Genomic DNA, 14,174 nt, shown 5'->3' on the forward strand with positions numbered 1-14,174 from the left:
ATATATAGTATATATATATAAAAAAAAAAACTGTAAATAAAAAGCTATAATAGCTATAATACACATAAATATATATGATACTTAAATACAACATTTAAAGATATGAGTTTTTATGTATACCTATAGAATACATAAGAAGCTATGAGCTATAATACATAAGAAACATAAGATACATGGTTGATGCATTTAATGATATATTTTTATGTTTATATATTTATGTGTATATATGTATGTGTGTGTTTGTGTGTGTGTGTGTATATATATACAGAGAGAGACAGAGAGAGAGAGTATAAAAAGCTATAATATATAATACATATAATACAACATTTAAAGATATGATTTTTTTATATATACATATATAATACATACAATACTCGACACTCTATATATATATATATATATATATATATATATATATATATATATATATATATATAGAGAGAGAGAGAGAGAGAGAGAGAGAGAGTAATACATATGGAAGACAAAGGAAGTCAAAATATAAGCTATAATACATAAAATTAATGGTTGATAAATTAAATAATATTTTGTAGGGCATATTTGGTTAAAAATCATATGTATGTTTATATGTTTATGTGTACATATAGTACAACTAGAGCAGAGCATATTCATAGAAGACAAAGGAAATCTAAACATAAGCTATAATACATAAGATGAATAGCTTATATATGTGTATGTATATATATATATATATTATACACACATAAACATATCAACATATATATAGTACAACTTGAGGAATAAATTATTATGGAACACTAAATAATGGGTATAAATCAGTTGGTTGTGAGTTGATTTCCAGTAAAGATGAGGATGACAACACATTAATCATTTCTCTGAAAGATTGTCACTATGATGTGTCACAATTATGATAAAACATGTAACAATGGACAGTCTGTCGTACCACACTGACATTTCACCACTTTCTGTCTGTTCCTATTAATACAACAGAACAAGATTAAGATATCACAAAGAGAAACACTACATTCCTCTTTGTAAAACACACAGTGTGAGCCCAAGTTGTTTCCAACAATCAATACATAAGAAACAGGAATGTGTGGCAGCTTTTTTTATTCATCATAACAGAGAATCAGAAAATGTGCTTCTAGATGCACAGATTTCACTTCACTCTCGCCTTTGCACATGAATTATTTTTCCATTAGAATATAAATGCATGAGAAAACAGCTCTGGAGTCAGTCTGCTGAGAAAGAGTTACACGACGCCCCCCTGTTGGCCAGTAAGCAGTAAGAATTTCTGTTATTATTAATCATTATTATTAACAACTACATTTGTGGGGTTTTTGGTCCCATTCATCAATATATCGCAACACAGTAAAGCAGAAGAAAGACATTCACACATGGAGCACGTGCACACGTTTGATACGTACAAACCAGCTGATATTCTCTTACATGTAGCTCATCTTTAGTAACTGGAAACCATCTCAAGTTTTACATCACTGGTGCAATAGACAAAGCCTTCTTTTCACAGATCCAGGCGTACCTGTCACCGCAGCTCACCGATTTCAGTCCTTGGTTCTGGACAGAAATGGCACAGTGACCTTCAGTAGGAGTCGCTGGTTGTATCCAGGAGCTGAGGGAACAACTTGATGTTTAGATCGAGGCTGACAGAGTTCATGATTCAAAATGTTTAAGAATGTGCGTCTTACATGTCAGTCAGATCACTTCCGTCGACCCACGTCCACTTCCCATCTACAACTCTCAGGCCAATCCAGTATCCATTGATCTCTTTGTTGTTCCAACCCATTTTAACAATGTACTCCTGACACCACAGAGAAAGTTATTACATATATTTAAATACACAAGTTAAGAAAACACACTGTAAATGACAAATATTTTTAATTTAGGCTGTGATTAAAAAGGTCCAAATTATTGTCATGATTACCTTTTCCCTGTCATTATTAATGACAGCCAGGTTTGAAATCTTTTCTTTGCAGTCTGCTTGAGCTTCATCCCAGGTTTTCTGATAATCAGGCAAAGACAAACTGGCTGTGTAGCAGCTGGACTTCTCCTGAGACCAGCCCACCTGACAAGGGTAACACTGGACTCTGACTGATAAAACACAGACCAACCAGAAAAAAGACATTACTTCATTATGATATTGTTGTTATTGGTTATTTTTTTTAAAAATAATGAATGTGTTCTGTACGTACCGTCTCTTTTTAGGGGGCAGTACTGATCAATGCTCCACTGAGCTCGACTGACGTTGAACTCACTCTCCATGTCTTGCACCTTCTCAGTCATCTTGTTTGTCGTTAAGGCAGCACAGGATTTATTCAGTTTGTCAAACTGGACCATCAGATTTTTGACGGTTGCGTTCAGCTGGTGGTTGATGTTTGTCAGGTTGAGATTGATCTCCAGGAGAGTCGTTAGGTTTTCGTTTAACTGGTTGTTCCTCTGAGTTGTTTCTGCAGAAATGACCGAAGTAACTACAGCAGCAGAGAAAAAAACATTTTGAAAGAAAAACACAATTAAATATTTTATATTATATTAACAAAATGCATCAAAGAGGAGGGTAGTAAACAATAGTCTTATGAAAATAAGTCCTTGATGTGTTTTTGAAACTTGAGATGATTGACTCTGATTTCTCTAACAGCCTGCTGGAGCCTCATATAAGCTACAAAACTGAACAAACAGTGACACCATGTTTTCTTTTTCTTCACCTTTATAAGAAGGGGAAGGATGACAACGCCTTGGTGCTCCTCTAACTTAAGATACTTCCTGTTTAAAATGATGCTATTTTCAACTCTTACTCTTTAACATTTTATTCTATTTTTTAAGATCGTTTTGCAAGAGAGACTTGGGCATTATTGTTTTTAGACTAAATGTGAACCCATCCTTAAAAAACAACTGACAACAACAATCGAAGAAGAAAATTGGATTTGAACTGACACTCACAGTAGATACGAAGGGCCATGATAACGATCAGTATCACCCAACACCCTGCCACTGGTGAAGAAGACCGAATGAAGGAGCCAAACTTCTGGTCTGAAAGAAAAAAAGGAATTCAGCTGAAGCTCCTAAACAACTTCATTTAATATTTTAAATGGCTTACCGAGCTTTCAGACAGTCACCTTCAAAAGCTTCATCGCTACCAAATCTCATGTTGAACAACATTATATTTGTAAAATGTACTGTGTTCATATTTCACCTGGAGTGGCTGCTGTTTTATTCACTGAACATACTGTTGAGTTAACATAACCATCTTCTTCCTCAATTTCCTCTGAAAGATACAAACATCAATCACAGTCCTTAATGAGACTAAACTGAACTTCACTTGCAGATTCACTCTCGACATGTTGAGCACTCTGGAGATTTGTTCATGAAAACATACATCAAACTCAAACACTGCAACATTTATGTGATCAGTTTTTTAACGTTAGATAAGACATGGTAGACAAAGCAAACACACAAACAAAAGAATAGTTTAAATACCAGTCGGTGCGGTTGGTTTTCTGTTCATCTTGAACGCTGCGGTCCTAAATTGAGGACTTCAAGGTAAATGTCAGAGTCCCAACTGATGTTTAGAGCACATCTGATTCACTGTGAAGGTCTTTACTGTACTTCTGTTTCTGCTGTTGTTTTTTCAACATAGAAGTTAATTATGTAATTCCTGTCAAAGGAAGTCTATCAGTGTGCATTACTACACAGTGTCACGTACTGTCTGTTATGATGAAATTAACACTGGGATATGAAAGTCAGAAGTGAACGGATTCAAGATTCAATGCAAACCGTTTCGTTGGGATACATTTTAGTTTATTTCACATCATGAGCATGTATTCTTGATATCCTGATTGACATTGTACAGAAATGTATTAACTGTGAAATTTGTGCTTAAAATGCAGCAGCTGATGATGATGGAGCTTCAGCCAGACGTGGTGTTTAGATTAGACTGCAAACAGGGAAATGGTTGTGTTTTTAAAAAAAAACATCTTGTTTTGTGGATGTATTAATTGATTTATAGTGCATTAAGAGGGAGTTTTGGCCTATATTTTGGCTGTCAATGATAATTAATGTTTATCAGGGATAATCATCAATTATGATTAATAATAATAATCAATTTACATTAACACTAAAGCTTGCAGACATTTTCAGGGACCAACATGTGCAACCCTGATAGCAAAGAAGTTGGATGATCAACAGTACAAATACAATTTAGACATTTAATGCTTTACAGTCTCACCCACCTAAACAATTAAAGTACATCCATGTTTATGGAGCAAGAAAACACTGGGAAAGTTGAGGGATGCTCCAAGAAACAGCTGTTTGGAACATTACACAGGTCAATAGGTTAATTGGTAACACGTGACAGTATGTTGCATCATCGAAAGGCTCAGTTGTTCACAGTCACAGATGGAGCGAGGTTGCCCACTTTGTGAAACACAAGATTGTATAAAGGATGTTACTACATGGGCTCAGGAACACTTCTGTAAAACTGCTGTCAGTAAACACTGCTCATTTGTCAATGATCAGTTTTTATAGACATGTTTGGAATAAAGAAAAAGACAATTTCAATCAAGTGTAGCAACATTTTTATAAAGTACAACATGAATTTGAACATGAACAAGCATTTCTATTATTCATAATGGACTAAACCAGGAATTCACTGCCAGGCATACAAATAAAACAAAACAGTCACCTCTACATGTTGAAGCTGGGGATGGATGGCTTGTAGAAACCAGCAGGAATGAGCTACATCTGAAAGTAGAGAAAACCCTCCTCCTCCCTTCAGGCCTCCCTCCAAACAGAGTCACTTCTCCAAAACACATGAAGGAACAGCAACAGCCTGATATAGTTCTTCATGGCCAGCAGGGAGATATGTGTTAGTCTAGTCTAGCTAGTTAGTTACATTCAACAAGTTCTCTTAGCTTTTAAAGTGCAATATATACATGCATGGACAACTCTGCTGAATGCCACAATCACACCATCAATCAATCAATGGAGTTTTCAGATTGAGGAACTTTGTTTACAGCTGTTTTACTTGTGTACGTGTGTGCTTTGTGCTAACTGGGTTAGAAACTGAAAGAGTCTGTTCCTGCTGAAGTAGTCAGATGTAGACTGTTGGTATGAAGCCTGTAATTGGGCACAATTTTCCCCCTTCCTTCTGTTATCTGCATATATACTCTTTCTAAAATCCCCAACAACCTCCAAGTTTGTGAGGCAAGTGCTGCTAAAAATAACCTGGTTGCTAATGGCATAGAGCTTTGCAAACAAGCTAGCAGCTGCTACCTTTTCTTTTGCAGCGATTGAGCCATTTGAATGTCTGCTGTCTGTCAGGTATCCAGTGCAGGACCTTCTTGATGTGAAGCTACAGCGCTAACCACTGCACCACAATCTGGTAACCTTCTCAAGTTTCACTAAGGTCGTGTAAGAGACAAAGCCTTCTTTTCACAGATCCATGCGTGCGTTTCACTGCAGTTCACTGATTTCAGTCCTTGGTTCTGGACAGAAATGGCACAGTGACCTTCAGTAGGAGTCGCTGGTTGTATCCAGGAGCTGAGGGAACAACATGATGTTTAGATCGAGGCTGACAGAGTTCATGATTCAAAATGTTTAAGAATGTGCGTCTTACATGTCAGTCAGATTACTTCCATCGACCCACGTCCACTTCCCATCTACAACTCTCAGGCCAATCCAGTATCCATTGATGTGTCTGCTGTACCAACTCTTTCCACTGATGTATTGCTGACACCAGAGAGAAAGTTATTATATATGTAAATACTCAAGTTCAGAAAACACGATGTCAATGAAAAACTGTTTTTACACCTACAGAAATTGTTTTTTTCATTTAGGCTGTGATTAAAATGTCCTTATTATTTGTATTATTGTCCTTATAATCATGATTACCTTCTCCTTTGCATTATTTATAACAGCAAGATCTGAAATCATTTCCTTGCAGACCGCTTGTGCTCCATCCCAGGTTTTCTGCTCAGGAGGTCTAGGATCATTCATCACGTAGCAGCTGGACTCGTCATGTAACCAGCCTGCCTGACAGGACTTACACTGTCTTGCTGAAAAAACAGAAACCAAACAATAAAAGACATTACTTCATCATGATATTAATGTTATTGGTTATTTTTGAAAATAATTAACATATTCTGTACGTACCAGCTCCCACTATGGGGCAGTATTGATCAATGCTCCACTGAGCTCGACTCACGTTGAGCTCATTCCTCTCTGTCTCCATGTCTTCTAACATATCAGTCAAGTTTTTCTTTTGTGTCCTCAGTTCCTGGTTTTCTGCACTCAGCATGCCGTTGTTTTCAGAAATGACTGAAGTAACTTCAGTGACAGAGAGTAGAAGATGGTTTTGATTAACTTTAATTTTTATATATCAGACTAAGTTAATTTATAGAAAACATTTGATAGAAAAACACAATTAAATGTTTAATGATAAAATAGATTAAAGGAGAGGTTAGTAATTCTCTACTAACAATCTTAAAACAATAGTCCTGCTGGAGCCTCATGTAAGGAACACAAAACATTTGAAGACTCGTGCCCAGGGCCGGTATGAACAGGAGGAAGGATGAAGTCATGTTTAATTTTCTTCTCCATTATAAGAAGGGGAAGGATGGCACCGCCTCGCTGTTCCTCTAACCTCAGCTGCTAGCTGTTTAAAACTATGCTATTTCAAACTCTTAAACATTCTGTCATGACTCCTGTTTGTTTGTTCTTGTTTCTGGGTTTGGTTTCTTGTATTTGATTTTCATCCTTGTATCTTGTCTTGTGTTTTTGCTTTTTCCATGTCTTGTGTTATGTTTTGCTTTTTCCATGTCCTGTGTTATGTTTTGCTCCCTCTGTCTGTTGTCTTGTTCCCTCCTGGTCTGTTCCTCTGTGCTCCTCCCCCTCATCATCACACCTGGCTTCCTTCCTCCTCTCTCCTCACCTGTGCCTCGTCATGTAATTAGTGTCTGTGTATTTAGTCTCTGTGTTTCCCCTCACTCTTTGTCTGGTCATTGGATTCTGTCTTGTGTATTCTGTCTTCTGTTCTCTGTCTGATCCTTGCTCCTGATTCTTGTTCATGATCCTGATTCTTGTTCATGTTCCTGTTTGGTAGGTTTTGGATTTATTTTGTATTTTGTTCTGTTTGATTTCGTACTTTGACATTGATTTGAACTTTGTATTTTTTTTGCTTTGCGACTTTGACTCCTTCTTAGTTGTTACTTTGTTTTTCCATTCCTGCTCGTCCGCTTTTGGTTTTTTATTCAGCTTTGCAATAAAGCTCGCCTTTTGTTCTCATTATCTTGCCTCCTTTAACTGCATTTGGGTCCACCTCCCTTTCCATAGTTTTCCCTTTTTACCCCAACCTGACACATACTTTATAATCTATACGAGATCTCTTTTACAAGAGTGACTTGGGCGTTGTTGTTTTGAGATATAATTGAGATTTAACTGCAACAAGTGAAGAAGAAAAGACTTGATCTGAACTGACATTCACATAGAAGGTACTCACAGTAAATACGAAGGGCCATGATAACGATCAGTATCACCCAACACCCTGCCACTGGTGAAGAAGAGCGAGTGAAGGAGCCAAACTTCTGGTCTGAGAGAAACGAAGGAACTCAGTTGATTTAACATTTTGAATTGATTACTGAGCTTTCAGACTGTCACCTTCAAAACCTTCATCACTGCCACATTTGATCAAACATCATAATCTGTAACTAAATTTCATTCTAAACAGCATCACATTTGTGAAATGAATTGTGTTCATAATTCACCTGGAGTGGTGGCTGTTTTCTCCACTGTGTGTACTGCTGAGTTAACATAATCAGCTTCTTCCTCAGTTTTCCCTGAAAGATACAAAGAGAATCACACACGGTAATGAGACTAACATGTTGAGCACTCTGGAGAGACGATACACATTTTTATTTTAAAAAACCCACATCAAACACACAATATTTGTGTTATCAATGTGTCGAGCAGAGTGGATAGACTTTAATCCAAAAGACTGGATTTAAACATTTGGACATTTTTAAACCCTCTGGTTGTTGTCAAACATCAGAAGGTGAAACTATAAACATTATATCTGTCACACGGTACTTTACACTGCAACATTTATATGATCAAATATATAGATATTAGAATAGTCTAAATACCAGTTGGTGCGGTTGGTTTTCTGTTCATCTTGAATGCTGCGATCCTAAATGAGGGCTTCAAGTTAAATGTCAGAGTCCGAACTGTTGCTGATGTTTTTACTGTACTTCTGCTTCTGCGGTTGTTTATTTAGTAGTTGATTTGCCAAAGGAAATCTAGTGGTGAATTACTGTCTGCACAGTGTCACGTACTGTCACTATGACATTGACACATGAGTATGAAAGTCAGACGTGCACAGAATCAAGTGACCTAAGACACATAGATGTTAATACACACTGCAAACAGTTTTGTTGGGATGCTGTTTAATTTCTTTCAAATGATGAGCGTGTATTCTTCATATCATAAGAATCCATACTGACATTATACAGAAGTGCATTAAGTGTTTAATCTGTGGATAAAATGTAGCAGCTGATGACGCGAGAGCTTCAGCCAGATGTGACGTTTAGATTAGACTGCAAACAGAGAAATGGTTGTGTTAAAACAAACATCTTTCTGGTAAATGTTGTTGAGTGTTTGTATTAACTGATTTAATCAATTAATTTATGATTAAGTTAAACATTTGTCATTTATCTTATAGTTCCTGTCTGTCGTGCTGTTGAGACAGACTGACTGCTGTTCTCTCAGCTCTCTCTTGAACATACCAAAAAAGAAAAAGATACCACAAAGAAAACATTCTTATCAGACACACAGCGACACTTCCCCAACAACTGAGACTCACTGCCCACAGCTACCAGGCTGATGATGACTTTGTGTGTTACTGATCAGTTGAGCTTAAGACACAGAAGGACACACTGAAAACCAGGTCCTCCTTTATAAACTCTGATGCTGAACTTGGCTTGCATTATGATTACGACTCATTACTGAGGTAGTTTTTAAAACCAGCCATGTTTTTCTAAACCTAACCAAGCAGTTTTGAGCGTAAACCTCAGAGGAGCATGAGCACCGTGCTGTGACAAGAGAGAAATAAAAAGAAATCCAACATAAATAAACATACAGTTGCAACATAGAGAAACATTCAGTTTAATTCATCTGTGTTTTTTACAGAAACGTACTTAGCTAACATTTATTCTAGCGACTGCTTTGTGCAAAATGGTGTACGGACATTTCAAGCCCTTTGTTGGTCATGGCAATGTTTCTCAACAGGGACCCAGAATTTCTTTGTTCAGGATGTTGTGACATCTTTAAGACAAAGTTTTTAATTCTCACTTGTTGAAAGCTTGCAGCCATTTTCAATACTCTGACGGCAAAGTACCTGGAGTCTCAACTGTACAAATACAAAGTCTGATATTTGATGCTTTACAGTCCCAATCACTTAATGATTAAAGTTAATCCATGTTTATTCAGAGTTTGATGTTTCACACATGTTGGTACAGGAGCCACAAAAGACTGGGAAATGTGTGGGATGCTCCAAGAAACAGCTGTTTGGAACGTTCCAGAGGTGAACAAGTTCATCGGTAACAGGTGACGGTATGTCGCATCATCGAAAGCCTCAGTTGTTCACAACCACGGAAGAGGATAAAGGATGTTACTACATGGGCTCAGCAACACTTCTGTAAAACTGCTGTCAGTAAACACAGCTCATTTGTAAATGATTGCATTTGTTTTTTATCGACAGCGTCCCGACATGTTTGGAATAAAGAAAAAGACAATAACAAGAATGTGTAGCGACAGTTTTATTAAATACAACAGGAATATGCTTGAAGATAAACAGACAGCTGAACACATGAAGGAACAGCAACAGCCTGATATAGTTCTTCATGGCCAGCAGGGAGATATGTGTTAGTCTAGTCTAGCTAGTTAGTTACATTCAACAAGTTCTCTTAGCTTTTAAAGTGCAATATATACATGCATGGACAACTCTGCTGAATGCCACAATCACACCATCAATCAATCAATGGAGTTTTCAGATTGAGGAACTTTGTTTACAGCTGTTTTACTTGTGAGCGTGTGTGCTTTGTGCTAACTGGGTTAGAAACTGAAAGAGTCTGTTCCTGCTGAAGTAGACAGATGTAGACTGTTGGTATGAAGCCTGTAATTGGACACAATTTTCCCCCTTCCTTCTGTTATCTGCATATGTACTCTTTCTAAAATCCCCAACAACCTCCAAGTTTGCAAGGCAAGTGCTGCTAAAAATAACCTGGTTGCTAATGGCATAGAGCTTTGCAAACAAGCTAGCAGCTGCTACCTTTTCTTTTGCAGCGATTGAGCCATTTGAATGTCTGCTGTCTGTCAGGTATCCAGTGCAGGACCTTCTTGATGTGAAGCTACAGCGCTAACCACTGCACCACAATCTGGTAACCTTCTCAAGTTTCACTAAGGTGGTGTAAGAGACAAAGCCTTCTTTTCACAGATCCATGCGTTCATTTCACTGCAGCTCACTGATTTCAGTCCTTGGTTCTGGACAGAAATGGCACAGTGACCTTCAGTAGGAGTCGCTGGTTGTATCCAGGAGCTGAGGGAACAACATGATGTTTAGATCGAGGCTGACAGAGTTCATGATTCAAAATGTTTAAGAATGTGCGTCTTACATGTCAGTCAGATTACTTCCATCGACCCACGTCCACTTCCCATCTACAACTCTCAGGCCAATCCAGTATCCATTGATTCCTGGACGGTACCAACTGATTGTATGGATGTATTGCTGACACCAGAGAGAAAGTTATTATCTATTTAAATACTCAAGAAAACACACTGTAAATGACGAACTGTTTTTAGACTTAAAGAAAATATTTTTCATTTAGGCTGTGATTAAAATGTCCTTATAATCTTGATTACCTTCTCCGTTGCATTATTTATAACAGGCAATTCTGAATTCTTTTCCTTGCAGACCGCTTGTGCTCCAGCCCAGGTTTTCTGATTAGGAGGTCTTTCATCAATAATCACGTAGCAGCTGGACTCGTCCTGTATCCAGCCTGCCTGACAAGACTTACACTGTCTTACTGAAAAAACAGAAACCAAACAATAAAAGACATTACTTCATCATGATATTAATGTTATTGGTTATTTTTGGAAATAATTAACATATTCTGTACGTACCAGCTCCCACTATGGGGCAGTATTGATCAATGCTCCACTGAGCTCGACTCACATTGAGCTCATTCCTCTCTGTCTCCATGTCTTCTAACATATCAGTCAAGTTTTTCTTCTGTGTCTCCAGCTGCTGGATGTGTGTCCTCAGTTCCTGGTTTTCTGCAATCACGTCCGTGTTGTTACTCTCTAAGTCAGCATAGGATTTATTCAGGTTGTCTAACTGGACTGTCAGATTGTTGACAGTTGAGTTCAGTTTGTCGATGATGTTTTTCAGTTCCTGGTTTTCTGCACTCAGCATGCCGTTGTTTTCAGAAATGACTGAAGTAACTACAGTGACAGAGAGTAGAAGATGGTTTTGATAAACTTTTATTTTTGTATATCAGACTAAGTTAATTTATAGAAAACATTTGATAGAAAAACACAATTAAATGTTTTATGATAAAATAAATTAAAGGAGAGGTTAGTAAGTCTGTGTTCATGCTAATCCTCTTTTATTGTAGGACATGTTGGACACAGTCGTACAAAATACGTCCAAACTTTCCTAAGATGAAGATTCAGTGGACCAAGTTTGTCAAATCAAGTGGTTCACTTCTGAAATTACTGTCTTTGTTGTAAAAAAAATGTCCATGATGTGTTTTTGTGTTAAAGAATTTTGTACCTTAAGATGATTCACTCTGATTTCTCTAACTCAGCCTGCTGGAGCCTCATGTAAGGAACACAAAACATTTGAACACTCGTGCCCAGGGCCGGTATGAACAGGAGGAAGGATGAAGTCATGTTTAATTTTCTTCTCCATTATAAGAAGGGGAAGGATGGCACCGCCTTGCTGTTCCTCTAACCTCAGCTGCTAGCTGTTTAAAACTATGCTATTTCAAACTCTTAAACATACTTTATAATCTATACGAGATCTCTCTTACAAGAGTGACTTGGGTGTTTAACAGCAACAAGTGAAGAAGAAAAGACTTGATCTGAACTGACATTCACATAGAAGGTACTCACAGTAAATACGAAGGGCCATGATAACGATCAGTATCACCCAACACCCTGCCACTGGTGAAGAAGAGCGAGTGAAGGAGCCAAACTTCTGGTCTGAGAGAAACGAAGGAACTCAGTTGATTTAACATTTTAAATTGATTACTGAGCTTTCAGACAGTCACCTTCAAAAACAAACATCATAATCTGTAACTAAATTTCATTCTAAACAGCATCACATTTGTGAAATGACTTGTGTTCATAATTCACCTGGAGTGGTGGCTGTTTTCTCCACTGTGTGTACTGCTGAGTTAACATAATCAGCTTCTTCCTCAGTTTTCCCTGAAAGATACAAAGAGAATCACACACGGTAATGAGACTAACATGTTGAGCACTCTGGAGAGACGATACACATTTTTATTTAAAAAAACCCACATCAAACACACAATATTTGTGTTATCAATGTGTCGAGCAGAGTGGATAGATTTTAATCCAAAAGACTGGATTTAAACATTTGGACATTTTTAAACTCTCTGGTTGTTGTCAAACATCAGAAGGTGAAACTATAAACATTATATCTGTCACACGGTACTTTACACTGCAACATTTATATGATCAGTATTTAATGTTAGTTCCTGCTACATTAAGACATAGAAGACAAAGCAAATATATAGATATTAGAATAGTTTAAATACCAGTTGGTGCGGTTGGTTTTCTGTTCATCTTGAATGCTGCGATCCTAAATGAGGGCTTCAAGTTAAATGTCAGAGTTCGAACTGTTGCTGATGTTTTTACTGTACTTCTGCTTCTGCGGTTGTTTATTTAGTAGTTGATTTGCCAAAGGAAATCTAGTGGTGAATTACTGTCTGCACAGTGTCACGTACTGTCACTATGACATTAACACATGAGTATGAAAGTCAGACGTGCACAGAATCAAGTGACCTAAGACACATAGATGTTAATACACACTGCAAACAGTTTTGTTGGGATGCTTTTTAATTTCTTTCAAATGATGAGCGTGTATTCTTCATATCATAAGAATCCATACTGACATTATACAGAAATGCATTAAGTGTTTAATCTGTGGATAAAATGTAGCAGCTGATGACGCGAGAGCTTCAGCCAGATGTGACGTTTAGATTAGACTGCAAACAGAGAAATGGTTGTGTTAAAAAAAACATCTTTCTGGTAAATGTTGTTGAGTGTTTGTATTAACTGATTTAATTAATTAATTTATGATTAAGTTAAACATTTGTCATTTATCTTATAGTTCCTGTCTGTCGTGCTGTTGAGACAGACTGACTGCTGTTCTCTCAGCTCTCTCTTGAACATACCAAAAAAGATAAAGATACCACAAAGAAAACATTCTTATCAAACACACAGCGACACTTCCCCAACAACTGAGACTCACTGCCCACAGCTACCAGGCTGATGATGACTTTGTGTGTTACTGATCAGTTGAGCTTAAGACACAGAAGGACACACTGAAAACCAGGTCCTCCTTTATAAACTCTGATGCTGAACTTGGCTTGCATCATGATTACGACTCATTACTGAGGTAGTTTTTAAAACCAGCCATGTTTTTCTAAACCTAACCAAGCAGTTTTGAGCGTAAACCTCAGAGGAGCATGAGCACCGTGCTGTGACAAGAGAGAAATAAAAAGAAATCCAACATAAATAAACATACAGTTGCAACATAGAGAAACATTCAGTTTAATTCATCTGTGTTTTTTACAGAAACGTACTTAGCTAACATTTATTCTAGCGACTGCTTTGTGCAAAATGGTGTACGGACATTTCAAGCCCTTTGTTGGTCATGGCAATGTTTCTCAGCAGGGACCCAGAATTTCTTTGTTCAGGATGTTGTGACATCTTTAAGACAAAGTTTTTAATTCTCACTTGTTGAAAGCTTGCAGCCATTTTCAATACTCTGACGGCAAAGTACCTGGAGTCTCAACTGTACAAATACAAAGTTTGATATTTGATGCTTTACAGTCCCATTCACTTAATGATTAAAGTTAATCCATGTTTATTCAGAGTTT

At 37.3% G+C, this 14,174-nt stretch overlaps 3 protein-coding genes across 5 annotated transcripts; all 3 read right to left on the reverse strand.

Moving 5' to 3' along the window:
• Positions 1-1,054: 1,054 nt before the first annotated feature.
• On the reverse strand, positions 1,055-3,628 carry LOC119006225 (asialoglycoprotein receptor 1-like). 2 transcript variants are annotated; one of them, XM_037074714.1, is made up of 7 exons: positions 3,472-3,628; positions 3,188-3,259; positions 2,935-3,024; positions 2,190-2,465; positions 1,922-2,088; positions 1,686-1,798; positions 1,055-1,609 (listed from the first exon to the last, which is right to left on the reverse strand). In XM_037074714.1, the coding sequence occupies exons 1-7, from the start codon at positions 3,497-3,499 to the stop codon at positions 1,468-1,470; spliced, it is 888 nt and encodes a 295-aa protein (XP_036930609.1). In that variant the 5' UTR covers positions 3,500-3,628; the 3' UTR covers positions 1,055-1,467. The 2 variants fall into 2 exon arrangements, with proteins under 2 accessions (XP_036930609.1, XP_036930610.1); XM_037074715.1 differs by lacking the exon at positions 3,188-3,259 and having other exon boundaries at positions 3,472-3,622.
• Positions 3,629-5,502: 1,874 nt separating this feature from the next.
• On the reverse strand, positions 5,503-8,201 carry LOC119005748 (CD209 antigen-like protein A). Its single transcript, XM_037073638.1, has 6 exons — positions 8,133-8,201; positions 7,755-7,826; positions 7,490-7,579; positions 6,145-6,318; positions 5,884-6,047; positions 5,503-5,532 (listed from the first exon to the last, which is right to left on the reverse strand). The coding sequence occupies exons 1-6, from the start codon at positions 8,158-8,160 to the stop codon at positions 5,503-5,505; spliced, it is 558 nt and encodes a 185-aa protein (XP_036929533.1). The 5' UTR covers positions 8,161-8,201.
• Positions 8,202-9,797: 1,596 nt separating this feature from the next.
• LOC119006413 (CD209 antigen-like protein A) lies at positions 9,798-12,896 on the reverse strand. 2 transcript variants are annotated; one of them, XM_037075111.1, is made up of 8 exons: positions 12,828-12,896; positions 12,403-12,474; positions 12,160-12,249; positions 11,438-11,487; positions 11,167-11,311; positions 10,906-11,069; positions 10,659-10,771; positions 9,798-10,582 (listed from the first exon to the last, which is right to left on the reverse strand). In XM_037075111.1, exons 1-8 carry the CDS (start codon positions 12,853-12,855, stop codon positions 10,444-10,446), a joined length of 801 nt encoding a protein of 266 aa, XP_036931006.1. In that variant the 5' UTR covers positions 12,856-12,896; the 3' UTR covers positions 9,798-10,443. The 2 variants fall into 2 exon arrangements, with proteins under 2 accessions (XP_036931006.1, XP_036931005.1); XM_037075110.1 differs by having other exon boundaries at positions 11,167-11,487.
• Positions 12,897-14,174: the final 1,278 nt, after the last annotated feature.

The sequence above is a fragment of the Acanthopagrus latus genome, chromosome 17 (genome assembly GCF_904848185.1).
Source record: "Acanthopagrus latus isolate v.2019 chromosome 17, fAcaLat1.1, whole genome shotgun sequence".
Lineage (NCBI taxonomy): Eukaryota > Metazoa > Chordata > Actinopteri > Spariformes > Sparidae > Acanthopagrus > Acanthopagrus latus.

Bases quoted from the DNA above. Each gene is read 5' to 3' on its own strand.
- LOC119006225 (XM_037074714.1), bottom strand. From the start codon at position 3,499: ATGAACAGAAAACCAACCGCACCGACTG. The intron at 2,466-2,934 runs GTGAGTGTCAGT...CTGCTGCTGTAG, and splicing joins CATGGCCCTTCGTATCTACT to TTACTTCGGTCATTTCTGCA. The intron at 2,089-2,189 runs GTACGTACAGAA...GTGTTTTATCAG, and splicing joins CTGCCCCCTAAAAAGAGACG to TCAGAGTCCAGTGTTACCCT.
- LOC119005748 (XM_037073638.1), bottom strand. From the start codon at position 8,160: ATGAACAGAAAACCAACCGCACCAACTG. The intron at 6,048-6,144 runs GTACGTACAGAA...CTGTTTTTTCAG, and splicing joins CTGCCCCATAGTGGGAGCTG to CAAGACAGTGTAAGTCCTGT. The intron at 5,533-5,883 runs GTAATCATGATT...TTGTTCCCTCAG, and splicing joins TAAATAATGCAAAGGAGAAG to CTCCTGGATACAACCAGCGA.
- LOC119006413 (XM_037075110.1), bottom strand. From the start codon at position 12,855: ATGAACAGAAAACCAACCGCACCAACTG. The intron at 12,250-12,402 runs GTGAATTATGAA...CGTTTCTCTCAG, and splicing joins GAAAACAGCCACCACTCCAG to ACCAGAAGTTTGGCTCCTTC. The intron at 10,583-10,658 runs GTAAGACGCACA...TTGTTCCCTCAG, and splicing joins GGAAGTAATCTGACTGACAT to CTCCTGGATACAACCAGCGA.